The sequence below is a fragment of the Solanum pennellii genome, chromosome 8, assembly GCF_001406875.1.
Source record: "Solanum pennellii chromosome 8, SPENNV200".
Taxonomy (NCBI): Eukaryota; Viridiplantae; Streptophyta; class Magnoliopsida; order Solanales; family Solanaceae; genus Solanum; species Solanum pennellii.
Window position 1 is genome coordinate 58,609,779 of NC_028644.1, and position 17,544 is coordinate 58,627,322.

Genomic DNA, 17,544 nt, shown 5'->3' on the forward strand with positions numbered 1-17,544 from the left:
AATTTTCATGAAATAAATAATAAACTTAAAAATTAAAGACTTAAATTATACATGATAAAGATAAATATCAAGTCATGCAAAAATTTGATCAATTCAATTTAGAGAAAATACCCTTTTAAGAATAAACACTCTCCTTCTCCTTTATGAAGAGAAGTTTTACTCATTATATGAAAGTGTTTTGTGTTAAATGACTATTTTAGTAACTTTTGGATGCTAGCATGAAATCTCTTATTCAAAAAAATATCTAATTAATTGTATTGATTATTTAGATATAGTATTAAAATGACAAAATATGTTTTTATCAATTATTTATGATGTACACTTTTGACATGCAAAAATGATGTACTTTGAAAAGTGGTATATAGAGAAGAGCAAAACCATTAGCCAAATGAAGTCAAAAGTTGGATTCCCAATCAATTTGAAGTCTAGAAACTAACTATTTTTCTCCTTTTTTTCTGTTGGAATTGTAATAATGGAAAGAAGACTTGCTTCCCCATGCAAAAATTAATATGGGAAGCAGTAAATCAGAAAATTAAAAAAATATATATAATATTTAAAAAAAGTTAATTAAAAAATAGTAAAGTTAAGAGGGTAAAAATATTTAAAAAAGTAAAATAATATAGATGAAATATCATATTGACTAAGTCTGGTTAAATTTTCTGGCCAAAAAGATTTTTGTAATTAATATTATACTTTCTCTATCTATCTTTATTTATCCATTATACTATTTTGAGATGTCCAATAATATTATTTAGTTTATAAAATCAATAAATAATTTATCACGTTATATCTCTTTTATCTTTGCTGTTAAATACTATTCAATTTTTAATGTTTAGATGACTTTATATTTAATAAGAGTAATTTAGTAAGAATATTTTAATTATTTACTGTTTATTAATTTATGTGTCAAATCAATACCGAATGGCTATTATTGGACAAGGAGTATTAGATTTCACTTTTAATTTCCTTTATTCCATTCCACGAAAATTTTAGTACTATAATAACAACATGCCGTAAAGTTTCACAATCAAATTTGAATATAGTACTTCCTCTTTAATAATAGTTGTCTAATTGGCTTGATACAAAAATTAAGAAGCAATAAATGATAAAAGTAATTTCATTATTAATATAAGTTATTTAAGCATTGAAAAATAAATAATAGATATAATAGTAAAGGTAAAATAGATACAAAGTGATAAATTACTTATAAATTTATAAACTTGACAAATACTTTTTGACATTCCAAAATAGTATAATGTATATATAAAAATAAACGGTGGAAATAGAATGTACCAAATTTTATATAAGATAAATAAATTATTTTTGATTGATCAGACTAACATTTAGTATAAATTCCATATATTTTATATACTCTTAGCTTCGCCTTTTTTCCCTTTCCTATAAGTAGGTAATATGTAAAAAATATATAAAATAAAAGTGTTGGATTAGCAATACATAGATTAAGATTATTAAATGATAAAACATGTTCATATAGTAATCAGTATTTTAACTCTATGTTTCTAATTAGTGTATAACTAATTCATATATTATAATCTATTATTTAAAATAAATTGAACTCATTATATTAAAATACTTTTACTTTAATTTGTAAAAATACTTTGTAATAAATGGTTCTTCACTTAAACCTCTTTATTCAAACCATGTAGCTCCCCTCTAGAATGTATAAGATAAAGTTTAGATCTTAATATTTGTCACAAACCATGCACCACATATGTCTTAAAAGTATGATTAATTTGACTAACAAAATTATAGAAAAGCCAAATTAAAGACTTGATCATTTTCCTAGATCCTTCATAGTATTCACCTTAAGTTTCACCAACTTTGACAAATAAAAGTTTCTAGATAAGATGTAATCATGTATAATGTATGCATAAATTTTAGAACTTCAATATAATATTTGCTACATTCCTATAGTTAAATCTTGCACATGTTAAAAAGGACAAAAGAATGACATCATAAATTTTTTTTTTTTTTGCTAGGATTTGAGTATTGGAACAACTTTCTAACTATATAAATTTTGTTAAATTTTGTGAACAAAACTTTTATGAGCATAGTTTTTTCTTTTAAACATTTTTTAACAAAAGGTTAAGATTGAATGTTATAGTCGTTTAAATAAATTATTTGTACATTTTAACTATTAGAGTGATTTATTAGCCTTCATATATATATATATATCAAAGTGAATTTATTTATTCTTTATTATGCCTAGGTAAATGAAAAACACGTATTCAATGATACTACGTATTAAATAACATAATTACCATTCTACACTATTATATTTCAAATGCTTTTGCTAATTTCATCATCCTAATATTTTACCTCTAGCTCATTCCATTTTACCTAAACCTATTAATAATCCTCAATCTATAATATCAAAACATGACTCTGAAATTGAATTGCTTAACTAAAATCAAAGCAAAAACTTCAAAATTTGTTCGATTCATAATGTTTTAAAGTTCAACTTCTTTACATAAGCTTATAATTAAAATTTTAATAACATATTCTAAGAAATTCTTTGTTTTCCATCGATGAGTGCAATGTTGATACTATTTCATTCAATTTAATGTGTTTATTGCTAAAAGTTTAGCCTATATCTTTTTTTTTTTTTTTTTGTGATTTGAGCTATAGGATTTTTTTGTCTTTAATTATCTTCAATTATATTTTCAAATTAACAATGTAAATGATTAGATGAAGCTGCTTTTTTTTTTATTTTTTTGCTGCTTTGATCGTGGACAATAGTCTAACTTTACGTATGAAATTGAATTGTTTTTACGTGTTTAGATTGTAAAATATCTTTTGAATTGATTATTTTAACAAACCATGCATGGATATCAAAGAAAAAAATCTCAATTCTTCAATGGGGCTCTTGTGCAGGAGAAACCCTCAATTTATTAGATTTCGAAGAGAAATCATGTTTGAAATCGCGTACACGTGGAAGGAATAAGAGGCGTATTCAGGTGTTCGGAAGGATGGGTGCACTGATATGAAAAAATGCATCTAAGATATAAATTTAATCATATTTGATCTTTACGTTTTTAATATTGACCCGCTAAATTTTAAAAAATTATATTCCAACATATATAATACTGCTACTAGTATTAAATTTTAATATACACATTTGATTTAATTATATAAAAAATTTATAGTTTTTTTCTTTTAGAAATTTCCAATGCAATACACTTAAAAAATTAAATAGAAAAACAAAAGAAAAATGATTGGAACACCAAAAGTGTTACCGATAACCACTTGGAAGAGTGTCACTAAAAAAAGATAGATATTAGATTTAAATTTCTATCTTTGGTTAGAGAGGTGCACCAATCATCATCATATTATTTTATGTTATTTTTAACATGGCTTCACACCTTTATATTTAAATATTTTTTGAAAAATATAACATTATTATATATGATCTAGAAAGAGAAACATAAATATAAATTCACGTGAACCACGAGAACCCTCTGAATACACCTCTGGAAGGAATTAAGGAGATCAATTGAAGTCAAGCGAAGAGGTGGAAAAAAAATAAAATGTTGATAATTAGAAACAGTCACTTATCGTTATGATTTTTATTTTTTGAATCAAACTATAAAAGAAATTGACATATATTATAAGATATATTATTTTTATCATATTGATATGCAAAAATTTTACAATTTATAATATTTTTTATATAATTTTTGAATATTTAAAATTTTTTGTCTTTAAAAATTAACTAAGTTAACTTTGAAAAATATAACATGACAAATAAAAATAAACGAAACACATTTGGTATGCGATGGCACATGTCACCTAGCGGTCTGCATGTTGACTGTGGATGATTTTTTCAAAAATAGTAAATATACTCACATACTACGAGTCGTGTGGCCCTTACTAATTTTTGTATCTTATATGTACCAAATGTCATATGACTTGAATGCTATATCATTCTTTGATATTTTGTATTATTAACAATGAAGTTTTAGATAAATAGTATTTTTTCGTTTTAAAAATAATGATTTAATTTAAATTGGAGTGGAATTAAAAAAAAAGAAAAAAGTTCTTTTAATTTTGTGATTCTAAATTAAAATTATGTCAAATGTAAAATGTTCTTTTATCTTGTGGTCTTAAACACGTCGTCACGTGGAAAGTTAAAATTAAAGTGTTTCAAAAAAAGGGGTCATTCTTCTTTAAACAAACTAAAAAGGAAATAGAGTCATTCTTTTTTAAACAGAAGAAGTACTAATTACTCTCTCCGTCCGGAATTATTTGTCATGTTGCGCTTATCAAAAGTCAATTTGACTAATTTTCAAAATATAAATTAGATCACATTAATTCGATATTTTAAACAAAAAAATTAGATATTCTAAAATTATATGAAAAATACTATAAATTACATTTTTTTGCATAATAATATGATGAAAAAATACATCTTAAAATGTTTGTCAAAGTTTTTATAGTTTGACTCTAAAAATAGAAGCCATGACAAACAATACCGGACGGAGGGAGTACTTATTAACTACTCCCTCCTTTCAAAAAGAAATGACCTTATTTTCTTTTTAGTCTGTTTCAAAGAGAATGACTCCTTTCCTTTTTTGGCAACACTTTAACTTTAACTTTTCACGTCGCATATTTAAGACCACATAATTAAAGGGCATTTTGTTACTTTTGACAGAACTTTAATTTAGAACCACAAGATTAAAAAGTCTTATTTCTTTTCTTAAACTCCGTTCCAAGTCAAACTAGACCATCCTTTTTTAAACGAAGGGAGTGGTATATATTTTTACTATACCAGTACGTATGAAATATTAATTACTACTTCTTCCGTTTAAAAAAAATGATCACATTTTCTTTTTAGTTTGTTTAAAAAAGAATGACTTTTTTTTGTAACATTTTTATTTCAACTTTCCACGTGGTGACATGTTTAAAACCACAAGATTAAATGACAGTTTTATACATTTCACATAACTTTTATTTAAATTGACACGATTCAAAAGTCTTCTTTATTTTTTTAAATTTGTGCTAATTCAAACCAACTCATTTTTTAAAAACAAAGAAAGTATTTTTGTAAACTACCAAATGAGAATATAATCTTTTAACTCTTTTGGAATCGATTTGTCTAATATTTGTATAGAGATTATAGAAGAATTTTTCTTATCGTATTGAAATAACTCGAAATTATCAAAAAAATTACAAGGGAAAAAGGACAAATATACCTCCGAACTTTCATAAATGGTAGGCGTATACCCTTTGTTATACTTTTAGGACGCCACTACCCTTGCCATCCAAATTTTGGTGCATATATATCCTTTAAGTTAACGGTGGTAAATGTGTCTTGATCTTAACCACTGATCTGATATTTATTAAATTTCTACCCAAAATTAAAAAAAATTCGCCCGAATTGATCTAAAACCCCGACCAAATACATAATACCCATAACCCAAATATATCAACCCAAATCCCCAAATCAATTCACTGAATTTCCTAAGTGACATCTAAAATTTCCCCGTATCCTCATTGTCCGATTTTTCAATATTTTCCCAGTTTGCGAATACATTTCCGCTAACTTTTGTGCATAGGCCTGTTTGTCAATGCAAAAATTGAAGCAGGGAACTAGAAATTAGCCAACAGATAGCAGATACATGAAAATCAAGAATTAAAAAATTATAGAGGATATTCTTGTATTTCTAAATCTTATATGTAATCTTTTACTTTGTTTTTTCTTATAATCTTTTGAAAGAGACTTTTCTACTCTAGTTCACATATAAGTATTCATACGCCTTCGCCATTAATGTCTTGTTCTTATTTTTATTTTTGTAAGTTCGATATTTACATTGAGATATCAAATTTTTTTTTTTTGGGACAGTTCATCCAATGAGATTTTATCAAGTATAATGATTGTGATGAGTAAATATGATTTAGCTATAGAGAAAGATTAATTGGGTCAAGGCAAAGGAAGTTTGAGAAAATGGAGAATGATTCTGGGGATAAAGATGAATTGATTTGGGGATTTGGGTTGATATTTTTGGGTTATGGATATTATGTATTTGGGCAGGTTTTAGATTAATCCGGGTGAACTTTTTTTAATTTTGGATAGAAATTTAAGAAATATCAAATCAGTGGTTAAGATCAAGACACGTGTACCACCGTCAACTTAAAGGATATATATGCATCAGAATTTGGACGACAAAGGTACTGACGTCCTAAAAGTTTAACGAAGGGTATACGCCTACCATTTATGAAAGTTCGGAAGTATATTTGTCCCTTTTCCCAAATTACAATCGTAAAAAGCACTTGTACAGATCAAAATTAGTTATTTTTAAGAATTTTAATAACCTAATTACTAATTAACGAAGGAAAATTTCTACCGCTAAAAAAACATATAAGAATTAAAAAATTCATATTATCGTTAAAAATTCTTTAATGATCATTCTTTTTAGCTATTAATAATTTATAATAATCAATTTTAAACTTTTAAAAACATTTTTCCCCTCGCTAAAAATCATTTTTCATATAATCACGACTTTTATGTTGCATTTTATTAAAATAATAATATTATATGCTCAAAACATGTTAAACAATAGTCAATACTTTAGTCAAATGTAGATTTTTATAATTGTCCGAATCTTCTAATTATTCTATCTACACTACACCCAAAAAAAAAAAAGAAAAATATTAATGAGCTTAACATCAACGCAACTTGTACAAAAAGCCATTATCAACCAATTTCACTGAACCATAGATCTTGAATTGAGAGCTACTTTGAAGAAGAAGAAGAAGAAGAAACTAGGGTTGAATCAAAGATGTCTTGGCAAACATATGTTGATGAGCACTTGCTTTGTGAGAATGAAGGTAATCATCTCACTTCTGCTGCTATTATTGGCCAAGACGGAACTGTTTGGGCTCAATCTGCCAATTTTCCTCAGGTTTTATTCTATACCCACCTCTAGTTTTGCTAGATTTCATCTGGGTTTCTTTTGGTTTTCGCTCTTAACTCAGATTCAAGTGGTTTCCGAATTTTCTTCATATTTTATCAAAATTATGAAGTGTGAATTCTTGCTTTTGTTGAATTGTTGTATATTTGGTGAACTTAGCATGAAAACAGATATATCCCGATGTCTATGGGAGAAGATTTTGGTTTTTTATTATTAACTTTTTTTTGGAGAGTCTTAAGATAAGAGAAATGAAGGTGTTAGATGATTATTTTATACTGGAATTAATAGATCTGAATAGAGCAGGATGGATATAGAGGATTCATATAGTTGATTGATATTTGTGGACCTCAGAATTTTGGAAGCATGGTAAGGATGTATATTAGATTATTTGGCTCTTCTAGAGCTTCTGGATGCTTAGAACCTACAGAAGAAAACCAGTAACTTTCCTATCAGCCAATGACTTGGTGGATATAGTTACCTAGTATATGTGCGGGTGGGGATAACAAGTTATCAGTGAAATAATTGATGCCGGCGTATGTTGCCAAACACCACAATTATCTAAGGAAATCAGGAAGTGTATGGGAAATTGGAATTGTGACCTCCTCTGTGAAGACTGAGATGTAAATAGTGTACGATATGGAGAGGAATTAACCTGGAATGAGGTAAAAGAACCTTCAGGCGTTTCATTTCCCCTTATTTCTGTAGTTGGTAAAGCTTTTACTCTGGTTGAACCTACTGGTAAGAGCCATATCTATTTGGTGGAGTATACTAATGGTGTGCTAATCCAACAAGGTGTTGAACCGATCTTCCCTTGGGTTTTGATTTTTATTTTCCGAGAGAGTGTGGTAAGTGAGAATGTATGGTCTAGTGAGAACACGTCGAAAAATTAGAGAAAATGGTGAGAGCCTTACCTGTCTGAAAAAAGGTTAAAGTAGAAAATATGAGTTTGTTGCCCAAAGAAGAGTAATAAGATCGATGTGAAAAAGAATAGCAAGACAAAGGGAACAAATTGTAAAGGTAGAACTCGAGAACTACTTCTCTCCAATTAAACTTTTATTGTGAGGGCCAGTCTGATTCAAAAATTTCCAGTTCTTAACAGATTTCCCCCTTTTCTTTTGGCTCGGAACAATGTGGATCACAGGAAGGGGATATAATTTCTGATTAATTGTGCTGAGGTTTCAGGTTACAGCTATAGCAGCTTAGCTAAATAGTTGAGGAACTTTGCGTTCATGATGATTGCTGTTCTCGATTTGTTTTATGCTAGTGTGAAGATTACATATTATAAATATGGTTACTTTAAATGGTAAATTAAGTGCTTCTAATGTAGAAAATTAAAATTGTGTTTTCCTCTGTTTTTCATTATTTCCTTTCATAGTTGTTATCTCATCTTCATTTTACTAAACTGCCTGCCTGAGGTCAGTTGTAGAAGTCCAAATACGGGTTTGGCCGAATCCAATGACTTTCACAAACAATATATTTCTTTTAAGAAATTCATTAAATATGTACAAATATTAAAATTAATTACCCAATTATCTTCATTTTCATCTAGAATCGATAAAGTTGAAATCCTAGCAGTAGAGCCACCTTCCTCTGTGCCCACCACCATTTCCCTTAGGGAGCATGGTGAGTAATGAGGAGGGGATGGGTGGAAGAGGCCAATTTTTCTTTTTCAGAGGCACATGATCATTTGTTGTTTTTAAATTGTCTATTATTGAATTATTTGTTGAACTTTGATACATGTTTTATGGCAGTTCAAGCCCGAAGAAATAACAGGCATCATGAATGACTTCACGGTACCTGGAACACTTGCTCCAACTGGTTTGTATCTTGGGGGAACAAAATACATGGTGATTCAAGGAGAGCCAGAAGCTGTGATCCGAGGGAAGAAGGTACATGCTCGTTTTTTTTTTAAAAAAAGGTTTTAATCTTTAACTCTCTTGGGCTTCGCTGAGTTGCTGGAATGACCTGTTGTGGTTGAACAAATATTTGTCCCTTCTCCCATTTGATGATACAATCTTACAAAAGAACTTCCTTTGAATGTTAAAATAATTAATCATCCTCCAAGTATCTTTTGGTCACGTACTGAACTAAATGATACTTTTCGAGTTCCTTTCGGAATGGGGAGCTTTTGAGGACCTTTGGTTTCTGTTTTAATGTTCATTATTGAGAGCGAGTGTTTGTTTACCAACAAATATTGTTCTCTGTAATATTTCATATTCTTTGTGGTGACTCAGTCTGGATGTGGTTGTTCTTTTTAGGGTCCAGGTGGTATCACCATTAAGAAGACCAACCAGGCTTTGATCATTGGAATATATGATGAGCCGATGACTCCTGGACAATGCAATATGATTGTTGAAAGGTTGGGTGACTATCTTATTGAACAAAGTCTCTAGGCATAATTGGTAAGTTGACTCCTAATTTCTGCCATTGGCATCTGTTTTCTTTGTCTCTTTAATTCCACACCTTAATTATATTGAGTTGAATCTTTTTGCAGTGTATTACTGTCATCCTTACATAGTTGTGGCCGTTAACAAGATGTCATGCTTGCTGTTTACCGAGGAGAAGTTTGTAATCATCAACTGTTCTATCATTGTATTTCTTTGTTCTATGTTTTTACTGATATAAGCTGTCATTGAGCACTTGGTTGGTTATATATAATGGAGACTTGCTTAAATTTGGATTTTTGATCTGTTTGTCATTTTGTTTGGTCGTGGTGTTTATATATACTGCTATCTTTGCTGGGATCTCGATTACTTTAGTAAAAATGATATTTGTGCAATTTGCTTAGCAATTTTGAGTTGTAGCATAATGCAGGAGTTTCTTTGAACCTTTTATTGCAAGTCACTTTTGTGAATCTATAATTGACATGGTGGATATATTATCGACGTAAATGGTGAAATACCAAGCAAAAATTATTAATTTATTGTACCAATTAACAGCCACATTCAGCTCAGTTATTATTCAAATCGTAAATGAGTACATGTGAATGGGCAATTCACTTCATAGCATCATCACCAGACATACAACATGCAGGCTATAGCTAACGTGTGTAAGCCGCTGATTCAAGTATCAAGTTGAAGTTTTCTCTCCTTCTGGATATTAGTATTTTTCAGTATCTAGGTAGGTTGTGTGTTTCAGATGTAGACGGCTACATAAGTTGTGTGTTTCAGATGTAGACGGCTAGATAGGTTGTCTGTTTCAGATGTTGACGGGTTCAGAGATCAGATTTTGATAGAGGTTCATAGCTCTAGATAATTTATTCGTTCAGGTTCTAAACTTAGAGAGGTCTTCTGGTGGAATGGTACAGAAAAGGACATTGTAGATGTTGAAGTAAAATATTTCAACTGTGAATAAGTAAAGGTTGAACATCAAAAGTTTGGTGGTAAGACTCAAGATACATGCAAGTACACTATGTGAGGTGATCAACATGAATTTTATAATAGGTTATGTATCATCAATATGAATCATTTTGGATGATTAGAGATGACTGAGTCAGCTCACTTCTTGACTATCAAGGTCATAAATTTCACAGAGAATTTTATTCAGATTATATATTTAAGAGTTAGTTAGGCTTGTGGAGTTCTTGTGTATCATTGTTAATTGTAGTGTCTAGTTTACCATCATTTTTGGAAGTCTTTTCGAAAAGACTTAGGTATCTGTGTAAATCTCAGTACAATTTCTCACCCATCAATGATATGTCAAGGACTTTCACGATTGACTTCAAGGTAATTAAAATGATTACCTACCTCTACCTAAATTTGTCCCTAAATTTGCTTATAATAACAATTATCATTTCATCATTCAGATTAGGAGTGTACATGATTGGGTTGGTTCGAATTTTTCGAATATCAAATCAAACTATTTGTGTCGGATTTTGAATTTATAAACCAAATCAAATCAATAAAACTCATGTTTTTTCGGGTTTTTTCAATAAAGTATTCATACAAACATATAATTTACTTGTACTTCAAATATTTCTAGTCTTGTCAAAATGCAATTATCTAAGTTATTTCTCAAGAAAATAACAAAAAATATGATATGATTAATAACACTAAATATCCAATAAAATAATAATAATAAAATTGCGTAAAACAAATATTGCAAATTAATAAGTCATAATGAAATTGATCATAATTTAAAATATTAAATCATGCTAAAATAAGTTTAGTAAGTACTAATTATGTGACTAAATATTAAAAGAAGGTAAAATTAGATCATGTATTTTAATTGTCTAAATCCATGTAAAACTAAAAAATAAATATTCAATAGTGTTGTCATTCTTAGTGTTGAATTTATTTTCTTTTTGCATTAGTATTAATTTGATTTTTATTTAAACTTTATTATAATTACCAATATGTATGGACTATAATCTTTATTAGATCATTAATAATTCTAATTTCCAAATATGAAATAAATATATTAAAAGATAAAAACTATGAAAAAATATAAGTGATATTTAAAAATTATATCAAAGTAGCGTATAAAATAAAATTTTAAAATTATATATATAATATCGGGTTGGTTTGGTCTCGTGTTGTTTTTTTCCAGTTGAAACCAAATCAACCCATATATAGCGGTTTATTTTTTCCACACCAAACCAAGTCAAATCAAACCACTAGTCGATTTTTTTTTTGGTTTGACTCAAGTTGAGTTTGGTTCGGTTTTCGGTTCAATTTTGTACACCCTAATTCAGATAGCTCCATTCGATGCATTTTATGAAAGAAGATGTAGGTCTTTTATTGGTTGGTTCAAGATTGTGGGAGTGCTTTGATTGGGTAAGACTTGGCCTATCAAGTCATGAAAAAAATTATGTTAGATTAGAAAATGGTTGATATATGCTCAAAGTCTACATAAATCTTATTTGGATGTGAAGCGAAGAGACTGGCGTTTAAGGTTGATCATTAAGCTCTCTTGAAAGTTTTACTCATGAAGGGGGTGATTCGATTTGGTAAAAATTAAAAACATAGTCCTTAATATTTTTAACACCTTACATTTCAAACCTACAATAGAATACGCATCCCTAAGCATACAAAGATTAGCCAGAAACTTTCAATTCTAGATTATCATAAATTTATTCACGAATCATGAACCACATTCACCATGTGGCCCTCAAGGACCCGAGCATGTAAATTATGAAGTGCATGATATTGTCTAATTCGTTTTGAATTCATATGAGGTCAAGAGCACATATCTTAATCTAATTCTTTTTCAAGTACGTTTACAAACGGTTTGAATATATTCTGCTTTCTTAAAATAAAGTGAATTGTATAAAATAAAGACAATAAAATTAAGAAATATAGACCTGAATGATTTAGTGTGTTTGCAAGCAGGTCAGATAGTTTTAGCCTCAACCTCATATGAATATGTAAAGCATACACTGAAACCGAAATAAAAGTGAAGTGTTACATCCCGTCGAGTAACTTTAGGACAAAAGATTGTCTTTCTAAAAATACTAAGCAAGTTTTCTCTAATACATTTTTTACATTTGCGACCAATATTTAACATAATTTTATCTTTTATTAAATAAATGTTATAAATTTAATGAATAATTAGATTATTCAACTTTTCATATATTTCCAAAGTCAATGCATTTTCTCTTATCCTCTAATCTAATTTTATTCATTTTATTTCAAAGGGATATCACCACTCCCTGTCTCACTTTGCACCTGTAGTTTTGTGGCGAAGCAGCAATGTTCGCCAACCCTAGCTTCCATGGCCGACCTCTACACTTCCTACCAACTGTTCGCAATGAACTCTGCAGGTCATACGCTTTCCCTCTACAGCTTCACAGCACAACCTATCACTTTCTTGCTTCCTCAACATTGGAAAACAGGAGGAACAGAAGCCCAAGACGAAGACGAAGTCTTAAGCAATTCTCCATAAGAGCTTCAGTTGACCCTCAGGACTTGTCTCTTTTAGCTCCGGATACTGCAGGAGTTCCAGGTTCTCCTTCCCCTTTCTCTGTTCGAATTCCTGTTGGCGATAGACATATTACCGTTGAAACAGGTCTTATAGGAAGGCAAGCTAGTGGGGCTGTTACAATTAGAGATGGAGAAACTATTATCTATACAACTGTTTGTTTAGCTGATGTACCAAGTGAGCCTGCTGACTTTTTCCCACTTTCTGTACATTATCAAGAACGTTTCTCTGCAGCTGGTAGGACTAGTGGGGGGTTTTTTAAAAGGGAAGGGAGGACGAAAGATCATGAGGTTCTTATTTGTAGATTGATAGACAGGCCTTTACGTCCAACCATGCCTAAGGGGTTTTATCATGAAACTCAACTGCTTTCTTGGGTATTAAGTTATGATGGTGTGCATCCACCAGATGCATTGTCAGTTACTGCTGCTGGAATTGCTATGGCTTTGTCACAAGTACCGAATTCACACGTTATTGCTGGGGTTCGAATTGGTCTTATTGGTGAAAAATTCATCCTGAATCCAACCATTAAGGAAATGGAGAACTCCAAGTTGGATTTGTTACTAGCGGGGACCAAAGAAGCAATATTGATGATTGAGGGGTACTGTGATTTTCTTCCGGAGGATAAGTTGCTTGAAGCTGTAGAAGTTGGGCAAGATGCTGTGCGAGGTATCTGCAAGGAGGTGGAAGCTTTAGTGCAGAAATGCGGAAAGCCCAAAATGTTTGATGCAATCAGATTACCTCCTAAGGAGCTGTATAAGCTAGTGGAAGAAATTGCTGGCAGTGAGTTAGTGGAAGTTCTACAAATCAAAAACAAGATTCCAAGAAGAAAGGCGTTATCATCACTGGAAGATAATGTAATAAGCATATTGTCTGAAAAGGGTTATATCAGTACGATGGAAGCTTTTGTGTCAACTGAGACGATGCCAGATTTGCTAGAGGAGGAGGACGAAGATGAAGAAGTGGTGGTTGATGGTGAAGTTGATGAGGGTGATATTCACATAAAGCCAGTTGCAAGAAAATCTGCGCCATTGCTGTTCTCTGAGGTTGATGTGAAGCTGGTATTTAAGGAAGTTATGTCCAAATTTTTGCGGAAACAGATTGTGGACAAGGGTAAGAGAAGTGATGGAAGGAGCCCTCAGGAGATACGATTGATTGATGCACGCTGTGGACTGCTTCCTAGGGCACATGGGAGTGCTCTCTTCACTCGAGGTGAAACACAGTCACTGGCGGTGGTAACACTTGGAGATAAGCAAATGGCACAGAAGATAGACAACCTTGTGGATGAAGATGAATACAAGAGATTTTATCTTCAGTACTCATTTCCACCCTCTTGCGTTGGTGAAGTTGGGAGGGTAGGGGCCCCATCTAGAAGAGAAGTTGGTCATGGAACGCTTGCAGAGAGAGCACTACAACCAATACTGCCCCCTGAAGATGACTTCCCTTACACTGTTCGTGTTGAGAGTACCATCACTGAAAGCAATGGTTCGTCGAGTATGGCGTCTGTATGTGGTGGGTGCTTAGCTTTGCAAGATGCCGGTGTTCCTGTTAAGTGTTCTATTGCAGGTATTGCAATGGGTATGGTTCTGGACACAAAGGAATTTGGTGGAGATGGAACTCCACTCATCCTTTCAGATATATTGGGTTCTGAAGATGCATCAGGAGATATGGATTTCAAGGTTGCTGGAAATGATGTTGGTATTACAGCATTTCAGATGGACATAAAGGTTGGAGGAATTACACTGCCAATCATGAAACAAGCTCTCTTACAAGCAAAAGATGGTCGAAAGCACATTCTTGCTGAGATGTCAAAATGCTCACCACCCCCTTCAAGAGAGCTGTCGAAATATGCTCCGCTCATCCATGTTATGAAGGTTAAACCAGAAAAGATAAACCTTATAATTGGCGCCGGTGGAAAGAAGGTGAAGAGCATTATTGAAGAAACTGGTGTTGAAGCTATTGAAACACAAGATGATGGTGTGGTGAAAATAACTGCAAAGGATTTGTCAAGCCTGGAAAAGTCAAAAGCTATCATAAGTAATCTAACAATGGTTCCAACTGTTGGTGACATATATAAGAACTGTGAAATTAAATCGGTTGCGCCTTATGGTGTTTTTGTGGAGATCGTGCCTGGACGAGAGGGATTATGCCATATCAGTGAGCTGAGTGCAAATTGGCTAGCCAAGGCTGAAGATGCTTTCAAAGTTGGAGACCGCCTGGATGTCAAGCTCATAGAGATCAATGACAAGGGGCAGCTTCGCTTAAGCCGACGTGCATTACTTCCAGATGCTGAGACCGAGAAACAAAGTACAAAACCACGCAGTGGTAGCCTTTCAAATGACAATGCAGTTTCACCAAAAATTTCAGACAAGGGTAAATCAAAGAAAGCTGTGACTGTCTCAAAGGAGAGTGAGAATCCTCTGAAGGAGAAAACAGTTCCGGTCAACATATCAAGCCCAGTGAATGAAGCAGACAAGAGATCAGTAAGTCCATAAAAAGATGGACCAGACAAGTCCCAATCAAATATAAGTGGCGGCAACATTCAGTCAATGGAGAGTCAAAAGTTGTATAAGAAAGCTATAATGAGGGATTAATTTAGTCTCATTTTGAAAATGTGGCAGGTGACTGTCCTCTCAGTTGGATATTAAAGAGGATGGAGAGTTGGGAAGAATTGAGTTATTGGATAGGCTGAAATTCAGATAGTTCTCTTTTTATCAAATTGAGAGGGGGGATATGATTCAAGCTGACATGAGAGTAAGCAGGTTGATTCTGATATTTTCAACAGCGGAAAAAAATGTAAATGCAGTAATTTTCTCGGCGACATATGCATCCCTGATCAAGATGCATTTTTCCGAAAGAAAGACCAGTACGATCAGCTTGCTTATACATCCATGAAGCTTTTTTTCATCTCTGCCTGTAACCATTCTGAATATGATTGAAGTTAGTAATTTCAAGCTGTTTTTCACTCTTTCCTTTCATGGTTATTATCTCTTATCTTCATTTTACTAAACTGCCTGCTCATGGGCAGATGTAGAAGCCCATATTCGGGTTTTAATGCTTTAGTTCACTTGAGCCTTGTTGAGATGCTGGAACGACCTGTTGGGGTTGGGCAAATCTTTATCCCTTTTCCCATCTGATACTAGCTTACATAAGAGCTTCCCTTGAATATTAAAATAATTAATTATCTTCCAAGTATCATTCGGCCACGGAACAATGAATTACTAGATATTTGTCTAGTTCCTTCCAGAATTGAGTGCTTGAGGACCTTTGGTGTTATAAACCTAGCCATGGTGGTGGAAGACCCTTGTGGGAGTATGTCAAATTACATTTGGGACCCTGGAAAGATGCCTACATATAGAAGAGAGAAATAATCTGTTAGGACTCATGTCAAGACTTGTGTTATTTTCTTCTCATTAGGTATTTTGTACTAGCAGTCTGGAATCTTCCTTTTCTATTTTACTTTTGTTATTTGGTTACTAAATTGATGAACAATTTAATTGTGAGTTCTTTTTATTGATCAATACAAAACTTAGTTTGTTACATTGGTTTCTGTTTGCTAATCTGAGCAATACCCATACCTATTGTACATTTGATTCAACTTCCAAAGTTGGAAACTCGGATGCGGAACAAGTGTTTGATGAAATAACACAGGCAGAGGATTCACCATTTAATTCAGATGATGAGGTACTTGTATCTACAGAATGATATGTAGCACTACCGAAGCTCACTGTTCAATGAATGTTCCTAACAAGACAATGACAAGGTGTTCGTTGATGACCATTCTGATGCAACAATCTTTAGCTTGGAGAGTCACTCTGCTCTAGATGAATTTGAAGGTTCAATGAGTGTGGTTCAAGAAATTCTGGTTGTTAAAGACTAGAATTTTTTCTAGACAATTTTACACCAATCTTAGCGAATGTTCAGTTAACTGTCCCTGTTTCTACAATTGGGATTCAATCCAAATGCACATCCGATTCTATTAGCCATAGCTCATGCTTATGCACTAATTTCAACGCTTCTGCTCGATCATATGGCTCTGTACAACACAACGCATATGAACTCTCTGGTGAGAAGCTTCCTATTGGTCTACTACTTGATACCTCATGTTGCTATTAAAAGAGATACATGAATATTTTTTTAATTATCTCACAGTCATCTGGTTGTACAGCTGAGATTAGTTGTTGCATCACTTAGGACTCATTGTGTTGTATTAACTCCTATATATTCTTCATTAGTGTAAGAATAAAGTACAGTTTTTCTCCTTGTCTATCTGGTCTATAAGTTGTTTTAGCCATCATATGAGGATGTGCCATATCTCCATTTTGAGCTTGAACCAATACTAGGTATTTTACCATTTGATAGTGTTGTGGATGTGTGGGTTGATACTGGGCAGGACTTCATGGATGATAGGTGGATTTAAAATGGGTGTTGAAGGCAGTGAACTGCTTCTGCACCTTACAAGCTACTGGGAGGGTTTTCCAAACTTTCCCTTGTGTATTCTTTTTTTGGTGCGATGCGGGTGGAGTTTATATTGCCTGATAATCTTCTTGCCCCTTGGTGTGGTATTTAAAGGCAACACACTTCTTGGCGCGCACATATTTTTGTCAAATATGACCCTTCCTCGCTAATTGGAACTTTATTTCTACGTTTCAAGTAAAGGATCAAATTGGTAATTTCTTCTATTTTTCCTTCCTCA

At 32.1% G+C, this 17,544-nt stretch overlaps 2 protein-coding genes across 2 annotated transcripts; both read left to right on the forward strand.

Annotated features, from left to right (window-relative positions):
• The first annotated feature begins 6,655 nt into the window (after positions 1–6,655).
• LOC107027911 (profilin-2) lies at positions 6,656–9,630 on the forward strand. Its single transcript, XM_015228962.2, has 4 exons — positions 6,656–6,923; positions 8,684–8,821; positions 9,191–9,334; positions 9,427–9,630. The coding sequence occupies exons 1-3, from the start codon at positions 6,801–6,803 to the stop codon at positions 9,323–9,325; spliced, it is 396 nt and encodes a 131-aa protein (XP_015084448.1). The 5' UTR covers positions 6,656–6,800; the 3' UTR covers positions 9,326–9,334; positions 9,427–9,630.
• A 2,898-nt stretch (positions 9,631–12,528) lies between these two features.
• LOC107027904 (probable polyribonucleotide nucleotidyltransferase 1, chloroplastic) lies at positions 12,529–16,388 on the forward strand. The gene has a single exon (XM_015228951.2). It carries the CDS (start codon positions 12,623–12,625, stop codon positions 15,341–15,343), a length of 2,721 nt encoding a protein of 906 aa, XP_015084437.1. The 5' UTR covers positions 12,529–12,622; the 3' UTR covers positions 15,344–16,388.
• Positions 16,389–17,544: the final 1,156 nt, after the last annotated feature.